We start from the raw sequence: 23,784 nt of genomic DNA, 5'->3' as shown, positions 1-23,784 counted from the left end.
ATATATATTTGTGTGTGTGTGTGTGTGTGTGTGTGTGTGTGTTTGTGTGTGTGTGTGTGTGTGTGTGTATGTGTGTGTGTTTATATATATATATATTTTACACATACACACACATATGTTTACGTCCCTGTAACTTAGTGGTTCAGCAAAGGAGACCAATAGAATAAGTACTAGGCTTGCAAAGAATAATTCCTGGAGTTGATTTCTTTGACTAAAGGCGGTGCTCCAGCATGACTGCAGTCAAATGATTGAAATGAGTAAAAGAAAAGATAAAAGAATTTATATATATATATATATATATATATATATACACATATATATATATATAGGGAGAGAGAGAGAGAGAGAGAACAATAAGAAAATTGAGGAGATCAATAGGTGGTATTCATCAACTTTTAGATATTGTATTATGTCAATTTATTTATTTACTAAAAGGACAATTATAACAATATACATACATGTATAACATATGCTTTACATATATAATATATAAAATACAAAAATATCAGTAATTATTAAAATATATAACATAGAGCAATAGAAATTGGATAACTATTTTCCCTGTTAACCTTCCTCTGATATTGCTGCATCTCTTATATGTCCATAGCTTACACTGGGTACAGCTTATGGAGTTACTACCCATGCCTTTTCTACAGATTGAGCAGAGCCATCTACCTGAAGGGACTTGTGATTTGCCTGCTCTCCTACTTACTAAGACTTTGATTTTTGCTACATTAACTCTAAGGCCCTTTGATTCTAGACCTTGCTTCCATGCCTGAAATTTCTTCTCTAGTTCTGGTAGTAATTTGGCTATAAGAACAAGGTCATGAGCATAGAGGAGCTCCCAGGGGCAGCCTGTCTTAAATTCCTCTGTTATTGCCTAAAGGGCTATGATGAAGAAGACGGGGCTGAGGACTGATCCTTGGTGAACACCTGCTTCTACTCTGAATTCATCACTACTTTTGTTGCTAACCTTCACCTTACTGACAGCATCCCTGTATATGGCCTGTGCAACTCACCAACCACTCATCTATCAGACTGTGGTCATGCTGGGCTAGTGCCTTGAAGGGCTTAGTCTCATAAACCTATTCCAGTACTCATTTTAAAGCCTGGTTCTTATTCTATCAGTCTCTTTTTTGCCAAACTCTAAGTTACAGTGACATGAACAAACTAACACTGATTGTCAAATGGTGTGTGGGATGACAAACATAAAGACACACGCATACACATATATGCATGCATATATGCACACACACACACCCATTTGACAAGCTTCCACACAGTTTCCATTTACCAAATTTACTCAGAAGGCATTGGTCAGTCCAGGGTTATACTTGAAGACATTTGCTCAAGGTGGCACTCAGTGTGACTGGACCTGCAACCACATGGTTGCAAAGCAAGCTTCTTAATCACACAGTCGTACCTGTGCCTATATGCACAACAATACCTGCATGGAAACAACTCTAGAGTTATATATTCTATATGCCAACCAACTTATAATCTTATATATTATTTAGTCATTCTCCCATGATTAACTACATCATCACCTACAGTAGAATCTATTGTTTGCTGATGAGTTTACAATAAGACTGAAAGAAGATTGTAGTTATCTCCAATATTTACCAAATTAATTAAAATATGAGTGAGTAGCTAATATATTTTCCTCACTGAATACTCTCTTTACTCTCTCTTTTACTTGTTTCAGTCATTTGACTGTGGCCATGCTGGAGCACCACCTTTTGTCGAGCAAATTAAACCCAGGATGTCTAGTACTTATTCTATCGGTCTCTTTTGCTCAACCGCTAAGTTACAGGGACAGAAACACACCAACATCAGTTGTCAAGCGATGTTGGGCCAAACACAGACACACAAACATATATATATATATAATATATATATATATATATATATATATACATACATATATATATATACGACGGGCCTCTTTCAGTTTCCCTCTACCAAGTTCACTCACAAGGCTTTCTTTGGTCGGCCCGAGGCTATAGTAGAAGCCACATGCCCAAGGTGCCATGCAGTGGGACTGAACCCGGAACCATGTGGTTCATAAGCAAGCTACTTACCACACAGCCACTCCTATGCCTATAAGCCACTCCTTCGCTTATAGCCATTCCTATGCCTATAATAAGCAATATCAGAGGAATAATAATTTCTAGTTAGCATTTTAATGCTATGAGCATCAAATATGTTTATACTAACTTAGCTTTTTTTATATGTTGATGGCATCCTTGAATTAAAATAAAAGGTAAAGTTACATTCTCAAGTCATACCGACTCACAAGGGCCAGTTTCCTGGTTTCATCATCTATGTATATTCTCCACTTGGACAGAACACTGGTCCATCACAGGATTACTCATTTTTGTCAGCTGAGTGGACTGGAGCAACATGAAATGAAGTGTTTTGCCCAAGAACACAACATGTCACCCAGTCCAGGAACTGAAACCATAAACTTACGGTCATGAGTCCAGCACCCTAACCGCTAAGCCATGCATCTCCACTCTTATATCAGTTTAAAAGTTTCCTTTAGGAAGTCTTTCAACTTCTGCATTGAATACAAAAGAAAAGCAAATACATTTATTTCAGTCTCATAAAATTGGTTACAATCTCAACAGTTTTCCAATAATGATAACATTATATCATTATAATGCAACTTTGATTTATGTCTGATCTGATCACTATTACACTGTCGTTAGAGATAGCAAGGCTTCGAAATTCTATTTTGTAGTGAGTATGTGATAAAATAATTCCTTCTACTATAAGTACAAGGCTTGAATTTTGTTGGGAATGGGGCTAGTTGAATATATTTGACCCCAGTGTTTATTTTATCAACCTCAAAATGATGAATGGTAAAGTTGACCTTGGTGAAAGTTGAACTCAGAACGTAAAGATAAATGAAATGCCACTAAGCATTTATTAGTCTGGCGTACTAATATTCCTGCCAGCTCACTGCCTTAAACCCTTTCTGATATCGGTACAAGGTCTGAAATCTTGGAGTAGGAGGTTAGTCAATTACATCAATTGCAGTACGGAATTCTACTTTATGCACTTTCTACTGTTTGGTATTTTCAGAAAATTTTCGTGAATTTGTATTCTGCACATGGGAATTCATATGATTATGCAAAACCAAAATAAAAAAGAATTTTGCTGCATGATTTAAGGGCTATTTAGCTGTTATTTTTAGCACATCTCATGACCATCTTATACCTTCCTCATTTCTTTTGTCAGTCTGACGCATTGATGCTTTTCAATATCTTTCTCCCCATAAACACATTTAATGGACTATTTGCTGGGATTTAAGCCAAAAATTTGCACTGTCCATATTTTAAACTGGGATTTAAAAAAAAATTTTTTTAATTTCAAAAAATTTTAAAAAATTTATTTTCATAGTCTTGTGAATTCCTTTGTGGAGAATACAAGTTCACAAAATTTTTCTGAAAATTCCAAAATGTGAAAAAAAGTTACGAGGGGTTATATGCTGTGTAGAAAATTCCAAAATGGGGAAAAAAAGTTATGAGGGGTTATATGCTGTGTAGAAAGCAGAATCCTGCCAGTTCCAGTACCACCCCTAAAAGGATGAAAAGCAAAAGTTGATCTTGATCAGATTTGCAAATGTGTGATGTAATACTGTAGGTCATTTCTTATAGTTATTAGTGATCTTTTGTTCAGATACTGTTTATTGATGTTATTTAACCCTGTGTCAGCTTTGATCCTGTTAACCACTGATGGAAGCCATTCCAGGCTTTAACACTTGGTCTTTTTAAGAATATCTAGGACTACATTATTTAAATTATCCTTCCTGTTTATACAACATGGTAGCATTTAAGTGAAGAGAGACATGTCTGCTAGTTCTTATTTCTTTACTGCCCACAAGGGGCTACACACAGAAGGGACAAACAAGGACAGACAAACGGATTAAGTTGATTATATCGACCCCAGTGCGTAACTGGTACTTATTTAATTGACCCTAAAAGGATGAAAGGCAAAGTTGACCTCGGCGGAATTTGAACTCAGAATGTAGTGGCAGACAAAATACCACTAAGCATTTCGCCTGGCGTGCTAACGTTTCTGCCAGCTCGCCTCCCTTCTGCTAGTTCTAACTGTTGAATGAATTAAGGCCCTCATGTCTCCCTTGAATGATGTGTTCAAGGTCTCTAGTCATGGAGGATGTGCATGCATATTTAAAGATTTTTAGAGTGTATATGGATGAATTCTTGTAGTGTATGTTTATATATTTCAAAGAACAACTCTGGCAGCAGCATTTGAAAAATGTCCATGTAATATGAACAAAAGAAATTGCTGATTTATTGTCATAAAGTTTCAATTTTAATGGGGATGATAACGAGGTTATTTCATGCTAATGTCTTATTCTACCTAATTTCTATATTTTTCAACATTTGTTGACTGCAGTAAATTGAAATATTGAGCCAAACATTATGTATAAATGACCCTTTTTTTTTTGCGAAAATTTGTGTAAACTTTACAATGATTCTATTTGAAATGGAATATATTTCATTTTGCTAGAATAAAGTGCAACAATTACTAGAAAATTGGTGAGTTCTTGTTACCAATTTTCTCAGACCTAAATGAGTTTTATTTGTCTTTCTCTTCATTCCATTGCTGAATTTGAATGTCTTCCTATAGGAAAATGTTACATTATTAGTATGCCATTGTTACACATTTACCAAAATATAATTTGCTGCATCATTGAAATTCTTCCTTTAATTGAATCAATAACACTAAGTTTAATTTTTTTTTTCTCTTTTTGTTAGTCAATATATTCAATGCATTAACAAAATATGCTGTGTTGTGTGGGCTCGGTTCACCTGAAGTCATAAAATGATTTCAGTTAACAAGGTAGTCTTATTCGACTGAGTTGGTTTAAGTGCCAAAATATACTTAAAATTCAATGCAGTTCAGTTTTATCATTACTGTGTACCATTGCATAGACATACATACAACAAATGTAAATTGCATTCCGAACTAGAGTAAAACAAAAAAAAAAAAAAAAAAAAAAAAAACTAAGACAGAAAAAAAAGACAAAATCAAATCAATCAAAAGAGAAATGATAAATCAATATCAATAATAACTGAATATGAGTTAATGAAAACAATAAACAGTAGCCAATTAAACAGATACAATCAGAATAAAAATGTGTTATATTAATATATATCCCTCATGCATACACACACACACACATGCATGCACACACACACACACACACACAACACACACACACACACACACACACACACACACACACACACGCAGATTTGCAGCAAAAAAAATTGTTCCATCTCTACAAATGTTCTGAGGCTAGAAGAAGTGCATTCATTTTCTAAACCTACTTTTGTGACCCAAATTTATTTGCAAAGCCTCTTCAGTTGCTGCAAGCTAAACAACTTGTAAGTTAGGGATGGTAGTTCCACATATTGCTCTTATGTTCTGTCATTGGCTCTCTTTTACTCTTTTACTTGTTTCAGTCATTTGACTGTGACCATGCCGGAGCACCGCCTTACGTCGAGCAAATCGACCCCAGGACTTACTATTTGGAAGCCTAGTACTTATTCTATCGGTCTCTTTTGCCGAACCGCTTAGTTATGGGGACATAAACACACCCCCATCAGTTGTCAAACGATGTTGGGGGAACAAACACGGACACACAAACATATACACACACCACATACATATATATATACATACATATGACTGGCTTCTTTCAGTTTCCATCTACCAAATCCACTCACAAGGCTTTGGTTGGTCGAGGCTATAGTAGAAGACAATTGCCCAAGGTGCCATGCAGTGGGAATGAACCCGGAACCATGTGGTTCGTAAGCAAGCTACTTACCACACATCCACTCCTTCGCATATTGAATATATTCTGTTAAATATTTTCTATTAGTGTTATTGAAATACCAATAATGTTTTGTCTGTCTTTCCCTGCCTATTCTTTTGCCATTTCCTAGTTCCAGTCACTGGATTGCAGCCATGCTGGGGCACCAACCACTTTGGTGGGTTTTAGTTAAACAGATTGACTCCAGTACTTATCTCTAAGTCTGCTACTTATTGTGTTGGTCTCTTTCGCCAAACCACAAAGTAGCAGGGATATAAACAAACCAACGCTAGTTGTCAAGTTACTAGGGGGTTCTGAAAAGTTCCTGGCTGTAAGAGTATTGCTAATGGCATGGTTGGAGGCCCAACATTCTGAGTTCTTTTATAGGGCTCAGAAAAACTGAAGGACCACTGCAATAAGTATATGAATCTGAGAGGGCAATATGTTGCATAAAATCATAATTAATTGATCCTCCTGTATTTTCTTTTACCCAAAGCCAGGAACTTTTCAGCACCCCATTGTATTGAGTGTGAGATACAAATGTAGGCATCAAGACACATGCACACACACACACACACACACTATAATGAGACTGGAGAGCTTGTTGGAATGAAATACACATTTTCTTCATTTAAAACACGCATAGGGAGCAGACATAGCTGTGTGGTTAAGAAGCTTGCATTGAAAGTCTGTGGTTTCAAGTTCAGTCCTACAGCCCAGCATTTTGGCCAAGTTTCTTCTGCTATAACCTCAGACCCACCAATGTCTTGTGAGTAAGTGAATATGATAAAGAGAAGCTGATGTGTGTGTGTATGTGTGTGTGTGTGTGTGTATATACACACACACACACACACACACACACACACACACACATAAAGGGTGCTAAAAAGTTCGTGGCTTTGGCTAAAAGGAAATACAGGAGAATCAGTTATGATTTTATTGAGAATATTCCTTTCTCAGATTCACACACTTAATGCAACAGTCCTTCTATTGTTCTAAGTCCTGTAGAAGAACCTAGAAGGCTAGTACCCTAACCAGGCCATTTGCGATACCCTTAATTCCAGGAGCTTTTCAGAACCTTCTTGGGTATATATATTACACATATATATATATAGTCCAAATAGTTATATATATATATATATATATATATATATATATATAATAGCTGGCAGAAACGTTAGCACGCCGGGCGAAATGCTTAGCGGTATTTCGTCTGCGTTACGTTGTGAGTTCAAATTCCGCCAAGGTCGACTTTGCCTTTCATCCTTTCGGGGTCGATTAAATAAGTACCAGTTACACACTGGGGTCGATGTAATCGACTTAATACCTATGTCTGTCCTTGTTTGTCCCCTCTGTGTTTAGCCCCTTGTGGGTAATAAAGAAATAGGTATACTAGCCATCTCAATATGACTAACCACTAAGGGTGGGTGTTACAGTAGCTTGTAGCCCCAGGGGAACATCGTCTCCAGCTGGCTTTAGGCACACTTTCTGTGCCCTTATGGTATTTGCAAAGGGAGGTCATCCCTCCCTCGTCAACTTAAGTGATACGCACGAACTGCAGTTTCTAGGTATTTGTCTGTCTTCAGCATACGGCAATCACCGGTTTTCGATGAAGGGAGTCCCAATGCAAATCCTTATATATCGTTTTTCCAGTAACTTTTCGTCACTGATCTCGAAAAACAGTTTTTTGAATACCATAAGAGCACAGAAAGTGTGCCTAAAGCCAGCTGGAGACGATGTTCTCCTGGGGCTACAAGCTACAGTAACACCCACCCTTAGTGGTTAGCCATATTGAGATGGCTAGTATACCTTACATTGTCGTGCAGTTACTGTTTACATCTCGTTCAGAGATTTATTATATATAAATATATATATATATATATATATAACTATTTGGACTTTGGGTATATGCCTATTAGTATGTTGATTAAAGCACATTCATCATTTGGGCTATCTGATGTCCTCCACAGTAACAATATAATTAACATTGGATTCTCTGTCAGGAAATCCACTGTGTTTGTTGAGTTTATAGTTGATAACGGGAAATGAAAGATGGATTTGTACAAATTTTTATTCAGAATGACAATTGTTTTGACCCATCCTGCAACTGTGCCACAGGGTACAATATTGGGCATCTCGTTGCATTGCATCAATCGGTGCAAGCTGTGTCACTTCAGGCACTTAGCGTAGAAAAATATCCCACTGGATATACTGAGATCTCAGTGACACAGCCTGCACTGATTGATGCAACGCAACCGCTATGGGACAGTTGTAGGATGGCTCAATCATTGTTCTGAATAAAGATTTGTACTAAATCCATCTTCCATTTCCTGTTATCAACTATATATATAAATAGGTGCAGGAATGGCTGTATGGTAAGTAGCTTGCTTACCAACCACATGGTTCCGTGTTCTTTCCCACTGTGTGGCACCTTGGGCAAGTGTCTTCTACTATAGCCTCGGGCCGACCAAAGCCTTGTGGGTGGATTTGGTAGACAGAAACTGAAAGAAGCCTGTCGTATATATATATATATATATATATATTATATATATATATATATATATATATATATATATATGTATGTGTGTGTATATGTTTTTGTGTCTGTGTTTGTCCCACCAACATTGCTTGACAACTGATGGTGTGTGTTTGTGTCCTTGTATCTTAGAGGTTTGGCAAAAGAGACTGATAGAATAAGTACTAGGCTTACAAAGAATAAGTCCTGGGCTCGATTTGCTCAACTAAAGGTGGTGCCCTAGCATGGCTGCAGTCAAATGACTGAAACAACTAAAAGATAAAAGAGAAATATATATATATATATATATATATATATATACACACATATATATATGTATGCATGTATGTATGTATCAGGGATGTGGTGCCTAGGTAGGCAAAGTAGGCAGTGCCTACTCTGAATAAAATAGATCGATAGCAATATATTCCTTTTATGGCAAAATATGCACCTAATTCAATAAAATTATGAAGGGTACTCTGATAACTATGCATAAAATGCAAAGTATTTTTTTTTTTTTCAGATTAGGTAAGCATAATTTGCCCTGCCTTTCAATCTCAGCATTAAAGCTACGCATAGTACTGCTGTAGTACATGTACTGCATACATTCCTACAACAACATTTTCTTTACACGCTCTAAAGGCAGAAGTAAATCTACCTCCAACTCAGTTACACACCTGTGTTTCACTTATTTTTTAGTGTGTTTTATTACATAAATGTCACCAACTGCCTACCTTGAGTAATTACTGACGGCATGTGCCTGATATATACATATGTGTGTGTGTGTGTGTGTCTTTGCATTTGTGTTTGTCCCTCACTACCACTTGACAACTAGTATTATTTCTTTACTACCCACAAGGGGCTACACACAGAGGGGACAAACAAGGACAGACAAACGTATTAAGTCGATTATATCAACCCCAGTGTGTAACTGGTACTTATTTAATCAACCTCGAAAGGACAAAAGGCAAAGTCAACCTAGGCGGAATTTGAACTCAGAACGTAACAGCAGACAAAATACCACTATGCATTTTGCCCAGTGTGCTAACGTTTCTGCCAGCTCACCATATTACTTGAGAACTTGACAACTAGTATTGGTTTGTTTATGTTCCTATAACCTAGTAGTTTGGCAAAAATGGCTGATAGAATAAGTACCAAAATTTTATTTTTTTAAAAAGTACTAGGGTTGATTTGTTTAACTAAATCCTCCAAGTTGGTGCCTCAGTGACTGAGACGAGTAGGAGAGCAATGATAAAAGATATGGTGATAGCCTAAGATTTGTTTGTTACTGTGACAGTATTGTATACTGCATAGTATCACAAGATTTTGTCGTTCATCCACCACTTGGAGACTGACACTACTTCACTGTATTGTCATGATCTAACGAAATAAATCAAAATACTAACAATAGAAGAAGAGTCAACATAATGATTAAACAACCAATTTAGAGCTAAATTCAGGACATAGAAAATACAAACCATAATTGGCTATATTTATTACTCACATTTAGAAATACTTGTTCTAAGTGATGAATTGATTCCAATAGCAATTTGAATTTTAAATTTAGATGTTTGAATGTCTCTGATGCTTTTATCAAGTGATTTTCTTAGACTGGTGTATGGAATTGATGCTTACATTCAATAGATATTTGGCATCTTCAGATCTCTTGTCTGTCTTCATCAAAAGAAGATGACAAATTACAACATTTTATGAAGTATTGGTGTAAGTAAACATGGCTGTGAGGTTAAGAAGCTTATTTTGCTACTATGTGGTTTTGGGTTCAATCCCACTGCACCTGAAAGACTAATGCCTTGTGAATGAATTTTATTGACCGAAACTGTATGTGTGTGTATGTGAGTCTCTTTGTTTGTGCTTAACTTCAAGTGTTGGTTTGTTTATATCCCCATGACTTAGCAGCTCATCAAAAATGCCTGATGGAATATACGTCAGACTTTGAAAAGATAAGTTCTGGTGTCAATTTGTTCGACTAAACCCTTCAAGCATGGCTGCAGTCCAATGAATGAAACCAGTAAAAGGTATAGTGGTACATCTTAGTTACTCCTGCAAAACAGAAAGTGCTGGTGAGAGTGGATAAGTTATCACAAAATGGTGTGAAGCAAAATGAGAGGAACAAGTTATCACCAGATGGTATTGAGCAAAACAAGTAGATAATTCATCACAAGATAATTAAAGGGTAGGTGTAAAGGTTAAAGACCTCCTCTGATCATGAATGACCACGATGACCATGGGATTGCACCTAGAAAGTTACTCTCCGAGGCACAAGTCCAGGCAAGGTTGTTTGTGGAAGACCAGCATTCACCCATGCATACCAGCCTCTCCTCTCCATGCTACTGATGTTATCCAAGGGAAAGGCAAAAGCTGATACAGTTTGGCACCTGTGACATCACAACTCGTTTCTACAGCTGAGTGAACTGGAGTAGCATGAAAATAAAGTGTTTTGCTCATGAACACAACACACGCCCGGTCCAGGAATCGAACTCACTACTTCCTCATTGTGTGCCTGATGCTCTAGTCACTGAGCTATATGCCTTTACAAGATAAGTATTGCAGGTTAAATATCACAAGAGAGATTAAAATATTATAAGCAACATTTTTGATGGTGTAAATGATGCTGAAATTGTTCCTAGAAATTTTGACCCATCACATGAATTTTTTTTTTTCTATTTTACTTCATGGTTTGTTATCAAACATTGAATCAAGTTGTTTCTATAAGATTTCTGCCATTTAACCAACTGATTGTTTTTACTAAGCTTCCTTCTCCATCTTGCTCAGTATCAGGATTTCTTTAGCATTCCAGCATAAAAAAAGCATATAAAGCAGTCACAGGCAAACTGATCCCTGCAGGATTTTTGAATGGCACACCCAATGAAAATATTACCGTGAATTGTTTTTTTTAGTAATGTAGCCTGCTATTTAATGAGTCAATTCTTATGTGACTTGCTTCTTGGAAAAGTTACCTAAGCCTGATGTAACTAATTAAAAGTGAGTTACAGAAGTTGGCAGGGTATATAGTTGATGCAGTGTCTCCTTTTCTGAGTATGCCATTGGTGCCACATTAAATCAGAACTAAAGATGTACAAGGCAGCAGCACCAGCGAGGTCACCAAGTAACCTGCAAGACAAACCCCTCCATCTGAGGGTGGGAGCGAGATTGATGGAAGTGACTTTGTGCCATGTGATGAGAAGTTAAAATATGATAGAGGGACAGAAATAGGTGTCTTGCTGTAGAAGAGATACATGACTACCCGAGTTGCAAAAGAGAGAAAATGATTTAGAAATATCTTCTACAAGCTTTCATTTACATTTGAATATTGTGAGACACTTAAGAAAAATTGTTTACTAGAGCTTTCTATGATATGTGCTACTGCCTAGGCTTACTTTGGTAAACACATATTAAAATCATGCAAGTATTATAATTATGTAAGATTTCAATTCAGAATTACATGTTGGTTGAATAAACATCACATTTTGCCTAATAGAAAATGTTTCAAGCAATTTGGAGATGACACACAGACAATGAGAAAGCAAACATGATATAAAAATTTTTTTTTTTTTTACCTTGCAATCTACAAAAGATCCAGAATTAAATTCTACTGAAAAATAAACTCACTGCAATCATAGAAGACTTCTGACACTGTACACATTATTTGACACTACCTCATTTTCTTTGGGGGCCTGACTAACTGCAACTTTAAGACTGACCACAAATTAGTTCCTTATATATTTAGAAACCTGGTAACAGCCTGCCTTTTCAAGTGCAGTCAGTCAAAAACTCCGCATACCAAATGCCAGAATGTTTTAGTGGGGTCATCAAGAGAGAATACACACTATTTCGGGGCCTTCCTTTCAACTGCTTTACAGCACACAGGCCTCTCTCACAAATTTGAGGTCCCACCCACTGTTTTGATCTACTAGTATTCAGCCACAAGTCTATTTCAGGATCATCACAAGTAACCTTGGGATTGCACAAGAGTTGTGGGCTTGCACTTGTGGAAGCCAGTGTTGTAGTAATAGTAGGAAAAGCAGAGAGAAGAAACATCACATCCATGAGTCAGAAAGTGTGTGTTGCTGAGTAATTTCATGCCTATTGGTTGGCTGGCATCTCTATGGATGTCGTCTACTACTGCAACACAGTCCCGCATGTGGAATTATTAACTATCAACTACAAGGGAAAATCACAAGTATATGGTGTGTCATCATCATTGTCATCAGCAGCAGCATTTTCCCCCTCTACCATTTAAACCAGCCATATCTGGCCAAAATATCCTGCCATGTTTTACATTCAAACTGGCTAGATCTGGCTTCACACATCAACCCTACAATCATCATCATCATCGTTTAACGTCCGTTTTCCATGCTAGCATGGGTTGGACGGTTCGGCTGGGGTCTGGGAAGCCAGGAGGCTGCACCAGGCTCCAGTCTAGTCTGGCAGAGTTTCTACAGCTGGATGCCCTTCCTAGTGCCAACCACTCCGTGAGTGTAGTGGGTGCTATTTACGTGCCACCGGCACAGGGGCCAGACTAGGCTGGCAAATGGCCACGATCGGTTGGTGCTTTTTACGTGTCACCGACACGGATGCCAGTCAGACGGCACTGATCATTCTAAAGATTAAAAGTTCCCTCATCAAAATCTCATAGCTACAATACAATGCCTGATTAATTGAAAACAATGTGAATAAAAAAAATGCATTATTATAACGTGACTCCTAAAGGGCTAAATGCACACTGTTCTATGCTTTATCGGAAATGAATGACATTCATTTATGACAGTCACTGATGTCAAAATAAAGGCACAAAAATAAACATACTCACACATACATACCTATGTACATGCCAACATACACATGATGAGCTTCCTTCAGTTTCTTATTTCTTTACTGCCCACAAGAAGCTACACACAGAGAGGACAAACAAGGACAGACAAAGGGATTAAGTCGATTACATCGACCCCAGTGCATAACTGGTACTTAATTTATTGACCCTGAAAGAATGAAAGGCAAAGTCGATCTCGGCGGAATTTGAACTCAGAACATAACGGCAGACGAAATACTGCTAAGCATTTTGCCCAGCGTGCTAACGTTTCTGCCAGCTCACTTCTTTCAGTTTCTATCTACCAAATCTATTCACAAGGTTTTGGTTGGCCCTGGGCTTTATTGGAAAACACTTGCCCAAGGTGCTATATAGTGGGACTGAACCCAAAAACCATGTGACTGGGAAGCAAACTTCTTAACCACACAGCCATAGCTGTGCCTGGTATATATACAGAACAATTGATAAACCAGGGAATGAACCTCTGTTGTAAATTTGATCTGTCCCAGCACTATCTAGCTGCATTTGAGCATTGGGTGATTCTCGGATCAGGTTATGTGTTGTGTTCTTGAGCAAGACACTTTATTTCACATTGCTCCAGCCCACTCAGCTGTTGAAATGAGTTGCAATGCCACTGATGCTGAGTTGTATCAGCCTTTGCCTTTCCTTTGGATTCCAGTGGTGGTGCAGAGAGAGGAAGCTGGTATGCATGGGCAACTGCTGGTCTTCTATAAACAACCTTGTCCGGACTTGTGCCTCGGGGGGAACTTTCTAGGTACAATCCCATGGTCATTCATGACCAAAAGGGGGTCTTCCCCCTTTATCCTATACATCCTGAAATCCATTTCTCATTTGTCTCATAGTCTTTTCATTTTGTCTTATTTGCCATTTTCCCCTCAAATTTAATAAAACAGAAAATTAACTTAAAAACGAATTTAATTTTAAAGATTTTTTTCTTGCTAAATTCTTTTTCTATTTTTACATATTCCTAACAGACGTATCAGCACAGTGAATAAATACATGAGGGACCATGGCTATGATGTTGACAAACTCTGGCGAGACATCGACGATGTTATCGTTAAAACAATTATATCAGCACACGCTGTACTACGGCATAACTATCGGACATGCTTTCAGAATCACACCAAGACGAGTGCCTGCTTTGAAATACTTGGAATCGATGTCATGCTTGACAAAAAACTCAAGCCGTTGATAATCGAGGTACACCGCAAAATGTTTTTATTTATTTTTCTGAAATATTAGTTGAAAGTAAAACATTTGTTTTGATACTTTATTTGCAGTGTCTTTGGACCTATAATACACTTGATAAAAGCAGATTGATAGACAGATAAATGGATGGATGGATGGATGGACAGATAGACGGACAGAGGGGTGGATTGATGGATGGAAAGAGAGAGAGAGAAAGCCGCAATGATTCATATACTCTATGTTTGATTTCAGAAGTGTCCAGTTGTGTTGGGTTGGTTTGTCTTTTATCTTTTATTTGTTTCAGTCATTGGACTGTGGCCAGGCTGGAGCACCTCCTTGAAGGGTTTTCATTGAACAAATTGACCCCAATACTTATTTTTAACTTTGGCATGTATTTTATTGGAACTCGTTTTTTTTTTTTTTTGGTGAACTCTCAAGTTATGGGGATGTAAACAAACTGTCTAGTAATAATGTAGAACAACTATTCTTTTCTACTCTAGGCACAAGGTCCTAAATGTTTGGGGAGGTGTGCCAGTCAATTAGATTGACCCCAGTATGCAATTGATACTTAACTTATTGACCCCGAAAGGATGAAAGGCAAAGTCGACCTCAGCAGAATTTGAACTTAGAATGTAAAGACAGATGAAATACCTATTTCTATTTCTTTACTACCCACAAGGAGCTAAACACAGAGAGGACAAACAAGGACAGACAAACGGATTAAGTCAATTATATCAACCCCAGTGCGTAACTGGTACTTATTTAATCGACCCCAAAAGGATGAAAGGCAAAGTCGACCTTGGCGGAATTTGAATTCAGAACGTAGCGGCAGATGAAATACCATTAAGCATTTCACCCAGCATGCTAACATTTCTACCAGCTTGCCACCTTAATGCAAAACAAATATTAACACAATGGAGCTTGGTGCAGTTCTCTGTTGCTACTGGATTTGTTGAGTATATAAACAGATTGGATGCTTGTTTCTCTGAGATTTAGTAAAAAGCATCCAGTCCACACTGTGAAGTAGTCGGCATTTAGAAGAGCATCCAGCGGTAAAAACCATGTCAAAAACTGACCTCGCCTATGCTAGTGCTGCATAAAAAAGCACTCACTTCACTCTGTGGGGCGGTTTGTGTTGGAAAGGGCATTCAGCCATGAAAGCCAGGCCAAAACAGCCACAGAAGTTTGGTGTAGTCTTTTGCTTGGCTAGCTCCTGTCAAACTATCTAACCCATGCCAGCATGGAAAGCAGATGTTGATGATGATGATGATGATGATGATGATGGTGGTGGTGGTGGTGGTGGTGATGGTGATGGTGATGATGATGATGATGACCCAATAAGGTTCAAAAATCAATGAAGTCTATTCATCATTTTTTAAAATTTCAATCTACAGAGAAATACTTAAACTTTTCCTGTTTATAAATCTGCTATATAGGTTACATATACACAGTGAGCTTCTTTCAGTTTCCATCTACAAAATCCAATGATAAGGCTTTGGTTAGCCCAGAGCCATTGTAGATGACACTCGCCCATAATGCCACACCATGGGACTGAACCAAAAACAAAGTGGTTGGGAAGCAAGCTTCTTACCTCACAGTTATGTTTGTATACCTATATATATTAAACTGGCATCTTGTCAGTTATGATAACGAGGGTTCCAGTTGATCCGATCAACAGATCAGCCAGCTCATGAAATTAACATCCAAGTGACAGAGCACTCCACAGACACAGACACACCCTTAATGTAGTTCTCAGGGAGATTCAGTGTGACACAAAGCGTGACAAGGCTGGCCCTTTGCAATACAGGTATGACTCACTTTTGCCAGCTGAGTGGACTGGAGCAACGTGAAATAAAGTGTCTTGCTGAAGGACTCAATCTGTCACCAGGAATTGAACTCCCGACCTTGTGATTGTGAGCTGAATACTTTAACCACTAAACTATGTGGCTTCACACATATATACATATATATATATGCACATGTATGGATGTATTATCTATTCACATCTTTTTCTCTTCCTCTCTCTTCCTCTCTCTCCCTCTCTTCCTCTCTCTCCCTCTCTTCCTCTCTCTCTCTCCCTCTCTTCCTCTCTCCCTTCCTCTCCCCCTCCTTCCCTTCCTTTCTCTCCCTCTCTTCTCTCTCTCCATCTCTTCCTCTCTTTCTCTCCCTCTCTTCTCTCCCTCCATCTCTTCCTCTCTTTCTCTCCCTATCTTCTCTCTGGTTAGGTAACCATGTACCTCTTCTACAGTAAGGTGTCTATTTCTATCTCTGTCACACTCTAACTTTTTGTCATCTGACACAAGTTCACCTCCTCTCAAAGATTCCTTGTCTTGCAAAGTTACTTGATGACACTGCTAGTGCCGGTGCCACTTAAAAGCACCCAGTCCACAATATATAGTGGAGAGTAGCAGGAAAGATTCCTCTTTTTAAAGCTGATGGTGGGCTCCAGTGAACAAACCTAATTTGCCCATGCTAGACTGGACTGTCATGTGATGGGATTGAATAGCCCGCATAAAGCCAGAAACACTCAGCTATCACATGACCAGGTCATGTGACCACTTGTAGAAAACATGCATATGAGCTGATATTTGGGATTTAAGATTAATTGACTGAATAATTATCATACTTCTATAATATCTTCTTGCATAGAAGTAGGAGTGGCTGTGTGGTAAGTAGCTTGCTTATCAACCACATCATTCAGTCCCACTGCATGGCACCTTGGGCAAGTGTCTTCTACTATAGCCTCGGGCCAACCGAAGCCTTGTGAGTAGATTTGGTAGATGGAAACTGAAAGAAGCCTGTCGTATATATATGTGTGTCTGTGTATATATATATATATATATATATATATACGTATGTGGGTGTGTTTGTGTGTCTGTGTTTGTCCCCCCAACATCGCTTGACAACCGATACGGGGGTGTTTACGTCCCCGTAACTTAGTGGTTTGGCAAAAGAGACCGATAGAATAAGTACTAGGCTTACAAAGAATAAGTCCTGGGGTCGATTTGCTCGACTAAAGGTGGTGCTCCAGCATGGCCACAGTCAAATGACTGAAGCAAGTAAAAGAGTAAAAGAGTAAAGAGTAAATTCATTATACTTATTTTGTATGAATGTGAGTCAGACCAGGATGTAGTCATGAATTATTTATGTGGTCATCGTTTCAGATGTACTTTAAGATTTGAAGAGCTTTGAACATCGGCGCTTAGTTCTGGTTTTATAGTGTTTGAGAAGAGATGTACACAGTCTGTGTCTTTGTGGATAGGATGCTTGACTATTGAAAGCAATTTATTGTATGGCTTCTAATTTGTTGTGGCCAGTGGCTGAGGAGTGTTTGAGTAGAGGTGGTACAAGAGCTCTGAGATTATGCTTAGAGAACTCACCAAGGTCACAGCAGAAAAGGCAGTTTGGTCCATCCATCCATCCATCCATCCATCCATCCACCCATCATCATCATCACTATCATTGTCATCATCATCATCATCACTAACATTATCTTCATCATTATCATCATCATCGCCATCATTGTTATCATCATCATCATCATCATTGTCATCATCATCCTCATCATCATTACCACCTGTTATCATCATCATCCTCCTCCTCATCATCATCATCATTGTCGTTGTCATCATCATTGTCGTCATTATCATCATCATCATCATCATCGTTTAATATCCATTTTCCATGCTGGCATGGGTTTGGACAGTTTGATAGGATCCAGTGAGCTACAGGACTGCATCATGCTCTATCTCAACTTTGGCATGGTTTTTCTGACCAGATGCCCTTCTTAACACCAACAACTTTACGGTGAATTCTGTTTTTGTTTTTTTTTTGTTTTTGTGTGCCAAATATTTAGTCAGAAGAGAAGAAGCAACTCCATGATTTTTACAGGTCCTTAAAGTTGGTGTTCAGTTTGAACTTCTGTAAGTTAGCACCTGTCACAAGAATGTGACCAGAGAAATAAGGAGGTAGTTTTAGAAGCCAAACCAGCAGCAGTTGAGCTTTGTAGAGAGAGAGCTTTTAGGATTCACAAAAGTAGGTGTAGGAGTGGCTGTGTGATAAGTAGCTTGCTTACCAACCACATGGTTCCGGGTTCAGTCCCACCATGTGGCACCTTGGGCAAGTGTCTTCTACTATAGCCTCAAGCCGACCAAAGCTTTGTGAGTGGATTTGGTAGACGGAAACTGAAAGAAGCCCGTTGTATATATGTATATATATATATGTATGTGTGTGTGTATATGTTTGTGTGTCTGTGTTCGTTCCCCACCAACATCGCTTGACAACCGATGCTGGTGTGTTTACGTCCTCGTATCTTAGCGGTTCGGCAAAAGAGTTCGATAGAATAAGTACTGGGCTTACAAAGAATAAGTCCCGAGGTCGATTTGCTCGACCCAAAGGTGGTGCTCCAGCATGGCCACAGCCACATGACTGAAACAAGTAAAAGAGTAAAAAAGAGTAGCAAAGTATTCCATTTCTGTAATCTTTTAAACTTTCACTGGAACGGGAAGGGTTATTGATAAATTGTTTCACTTCATCAATATCCCTTCAAAATTGGCTTTGAAGGGCAATACTACAAAATGAATAAACAGCCATTATCTTGGATATATCTTCCATTGCAAATATTGACAAGACAATGAGAAAACAAACAAATTAGGATCGACTTTTTCTATGATTTTGATTTTATTTCCATTTTCCATCAAGATTCTTCTCTTTTTTTTTGTATTCTCCTGTATACTATTTTCCTTTCTTTTTGTTATCTTTATTTCATCTCACCGCCCCACTCCCCCCCCCGACAGCTTAAATTTTCCCTCCCTCACTTCATCTTTCTATTCTATTCCCACCCCCTCGTCTCTGTCTGCTTCTCTCTCTCTCTCTTTTTTACTACCACTTTACTACAGCTTTTTGTCTCATTCACCTACTCTTTCCTATCCTTGGTGCTTTCTCTCTTTCTCATTTCCATGCCATCAATTCTTCTGTTTACTGGTTTCTGTCTCCTGTCAATATTTGTCTGTTATATCCATTCTCATACCTTACCCCCACCCCACCCCACCCCACCCCACCCCACCCCACCCCACCCCACTTTTACTTTGTCTCTCTTTTATTCTCTCCATTCACTATCTCTCCATCATTCTATTTGTTTATATTCTGCTCTTCTTTTCCTCCACCTCTCACTCAAATTCTTCCACCCTTTTCTTTCTTTCTTTCTTTCTTTCTTTTCTGATCTGTTTTAATGGCTTGATTTGAAGAAAGGGATTGTTCCCATGATATTCATGGGCCCTTCAAGATCTGTGAGATTAACGCGCCTAATGTTTCTTTTAAATAGCTATAACTTTATGCTTACAAGCAAAAGATAGACAGGGTGGCAATTTCAGAAGGTTGGCATTCTGGGGAAGAAGGACAGAAAAAGAAAGTGGAGGATTAATGCAGGAGATTAGATGGAGCACAATATAATTAACTCTTTTGATACCAACCTACTTGATACCACCTTTGATTTTATGGTACAAACTTTCTGTTTTAAGGTTTTCTAAATTAAAATTTTCCATTAAAATTTCATGTAGATTTATGTCCCAAATTTTAGTTACTTTACTGTGTTTTCATAATTTTTTAATTAATTGAAATACAGGAGATGAATTTCAATAGAAATATGGTAACAAAAGGGTTAAGAGGAACTCAGCAAGCTCTATAGGGCAGAAACCATTGTAATAGTGGTGGAAAAAGCAATAAGAAGAGAGTATTTCTGTAGGCCAGGTATATGTTGATGAGTTGTTTCATGCTAAGCTGTTCACTGGCCTTCTTTTGGAATTGATCAAGGATGTCTGCTTTATGGTTGCACTACCATTTCGGATGTTAGAGCAGTATTCTATTGTGGGTCTTGCTTGAACATTGTAAAGGGATAGTAATAGCTAGGGACTGAAGTATTTCCTGGACCTGAAGAGGAAAGCTAGTCTTTTGAGATGTAGCTTTTTGCTGCATTGAGTTTATGAGATCATCGGGAGAGAGGCTCAGTGATAGAGAGGTCAAGTTTTTTATAGTCAGCTCTCGTACTCTGCACTGACCCTCTTTTTTCATTCCTTCGTCTCCAGAAAGTATACCTCTGAAATTTTCTCCCTGTCCGTGTTTTGTGAGCGGCAACCAAGCTGCAATTGCCCAAGAGAAATATTAGTTTCAAATTTTGGCTCAAGGCAGGGGCATAAGTTGATTACATCAACCCCAGCACTCAACTGGTACTTATTTTATCAACCCCAAAAGGATGAAAGGCAAAGTCGACCTCAGTGGAATTTAAACTCAGAACGTAAAGGCAGACGAACCTGCTAAGCATTTTTCTGGTGTGCTAACAATTCTGCTAGCTCACTGCCTTTTTTTTAAAAAAAAAGTCCAAAAGAAATATTAGTGTTTGAATGGCCTGTGACCACCATGGATGCAATCCCTTACTGCAAACCAAGCTGTTTTAGGTGAGATAATGTATAGTATTGCTTGCCTGATATGTATGTGTAGTGGTTGTTTCTTTGTATTGATGACAGAGACCCAGGCTGGCATGCCCTATTGCAGAATGGTTTTGAAGTCTCTCTTCATGGGGTCTTTGCAGATTTGGCATAAGGTATCTAGTTACGTGTGGATGACACTTGAGTGTGAAAGATTAGGAATAGTTAAAGGGTGGTGTTACTGTATATGAAATGAATGTGAGTTGGTCCTTGATGTATAAGATAAAAGAATGCAGTGGTATGGGCATGTGTTGAGGAGGGATGAGGAGCATGTTCTAAAGAGGGTGCTAGAGTTTGAGGTAAATGGATAGTGAAAGCAAGGTAGACTGAGGAAAAAATGGAAGGGACAGGTGGAGGAGGAGATTGGGAGTGTTGGCTTGAGAAGGAAGGACACCCAAAACTGTGCAAGATGGTGAGATGGTATGAGGGCAGTTGCTATGACATTGAGGTAGATCTGGCCACCCACCGTTAACAGAGACAAAACCCAGATTCAAAATGATAGATGATGGAGTGTAGGGGTCAAAACTGCACCTTAGAAAACATTAGATTTGACAGTGTAGGTCAGAGAGTTTTGAAAACACGTTGAGTTATGAAAACATGTTGCTTTTTCAAACACAGTCAAATATTTTGCTGATGTCAAGAACACCTATGCTGTTTATACCAAATTATCAGAGGATGAGGGTCCATTGGTGGTTGGCATGACAGAATTGTACTGGTAGTCATTAAATAGGGAGAAGGATTGAAAATATTGTAGCAAGTGGTTACTAATGACCATCTCCGGTATCTTTGAAATGTAGTGATTGCAGTGAGTTACGTAAGAGGATTTGCCTTTCTTGGGAATGGATTATGCATTGCCAAAGATTGGGTTAAGTATTTTAAGGGAGTGTGAGAGACAAGGGAATGGGGAGACAGACAGACAGATTGAAAACTTTGGTGAGATTAAGAGCTAGCTGAAGGTAATGGAAGTGACATATTTGGGGATGGTACCATGTTGATTTGAAGCAAATGGAAGCATTTTCATTCTTGGAGTGTATATGTACACAAAGGTGAGTCTGATGGAAGAGAGTAGGATAGGTTTTGAGGAGTTTACCATGTCCAGCTTCCCACTTTGAAATGAATTTAAAGTGGGAAGCATTTCCAGGGCAGTACTGTTTACAGAGTCATGTTGGTTGAGCAGTGGGTAAGAAGGATTCTGAAAATTTGCTTGAGGCTTTTTTTTTTTTGGCAAGGGATCAAAAAGGCCAACTGCAATTTGGGAGGTGGCTTGTAGGGTACAGGAAATTTTCTCCAAGCATTGTCTGTCTTCTTTCTTGAATTGCTGTAGGAGCTTTTGGAATTTGGAATTTTGGTTGTTGCATCTCTCCCATCTCCACATCTGCTATTCTGTCACACCCTCCTGCAACCCCCTCATTTGCCCACCCAACACATCTCTACTTACCTCATAACTTGCCTGCTCCTCCCTCTTTCCTTCCTTCCATACTTTAAACCCTCATTCTCCTTGCATAGAAACCATGCCTAAGTGAACATTGGAACACAATGCAGTCCTTGGGCCCATCTGATCCTATCAAACCATTTAACCCATGCCGTTGAATGTGGACATTAACTCTTTAGCATTGAAGCCAGCCATATCTGGCCCAAATATTCTACCTGTTCTATGGTGAAACTGGCTACAGCCAGCCTCTCACACCTACTCTTCAAACCTACTCTTTAAATGTAAAAGCAATCACACCACTGAAGTCTCAAAGCTATGAGGTAATGCACAGCTAATTCAAAACAATGTGAATCAATAAGCATTGTATTTGACAGAGTAATCTAAATGCCAAAGGGTTAAATGATGATGATGTGGGATGTGGAAGAACCTGTCTATGGCGATGGCTATAGTCACCTGCTTAGTTGTCTGAGTATGTCAGAAGTGAAACTCATACACTGCCAAGATTACTTGACATAGTACCTGAGAACTTCTGATATGTTAGCTGTTGAAATGCTATTGGGTCTTAGGGTCAAGGAAAGTATTGAGTAGCATACAGAAGTCTTAAAACCAATCCTGCTGGTGGTATAAAGCATGCATGGCTGTGTCACACAAAAGCACCTGTGTAGTACCACATAAAAGAAGCTTGTGCAGTGTCATGTAAAAGCACCCATGCAGTGCCACATAAAAGCACCTGCATGGCATTATGTAAAATGCATCCATGCAGTGCTATGTAAAAGTGCCTGTGTGGCGCCATGTAACAGCAACTATGCGGTGCCATGTAAAAGCACCCAGCACACTCCATAAGGTGGTTGGCATTAAGAAAGGGCATCCAACCACAGAAACCATGCCAAATCAGACAGGAGTCTGATGCAGTTCCTCAGCTTGCCAGCTCTGGTCAAACTGTCCAACTCATGCCACCATGGACAATGGACTTAAATGGTGATGATGACAGTGGCTGGCTGACTCAATTTGTGAAGAGATGGCAATGGTTTAGTTGTACACATTGGATTTTGAGTTATAAAGGGATGCTGAAAAGTTCCTGGCTTTGGGTAAAAGAAAATACAGGAGGATCAGTTGATTATGATTTTATTCTAAATATTTCCCTCTTGAGTTCACACACTTATTGCAGTGGTCCTTCAGTTTTTCTATGCTTTGTAAAAGAATTAAGAAGTTTGGTCCTCCAACCAGGCCTTTTGCAATACCCTTAAAGTCATGAACTTTTTTACACCCCCCTCATAAAAAAGTGATATTTGTAGATAGTGTTTGTGTATTGTTCAGAGATGCTTTTAGAGGATGTGGATTGCAAAAGTTTCAGCTTCTGTACCAGACGGCATTGGTGTGATAGAAGTGCAAGAGCTAAAGAAAAGCTGTGAATGCTGAAGTCATTGAGAATGATGGCTTCAGAGAGGTGTAAAGTGAAATAGATGCCTT

At 38.7% G+C, this 23,784-nt stretch overlaps 1 protein-coding gene across 6 annotated transcripts in view; it reads left to right on the top strand.

Moving 5' to 3' along the window:
- Nucleotides 1-23,784, top strand: part of LOC115232355 (tubulin polyglutamylase ttll6-like) — a 497,092-nt gene that overhangs the window by 368,483 nt on the left and 104,825 nt on the right. For all 6 annotated transcript variants that reach the window (XM_036513235.1, XM_036513233.1, XM_036513224.1 and 3 more), the window contains one exon: nt 14,187-14,412. In XM_036513235.1, coding sequence (XP_036369128.1) covers nt 14,187-14,412 — 226 coding nt within the window. The remainder of the gene's footprint in view (nt 1-14,186; nt 14,413-23,784) is intronic.

This window comes from Octopus sinensis, linkage group LG2 (genome assembly GCF_006345805.1).
Source record: "Octopus sinensis linkage group LG2, ASM634580v1, whole genome shotgun sequence".
In the NCBI taxonomy this organism is placed as follows: domain Eukaryota; kingdom Metazoa; phylum Mollusca; class Cephalopoda; order Octopoda; family Octopodidae; genus Octopus; species Octopus sinensis.
Note: the sequence above shows the minus strand (reverse complement) of the source record. Positions and strands in the feature narration are given on the sequence as shown.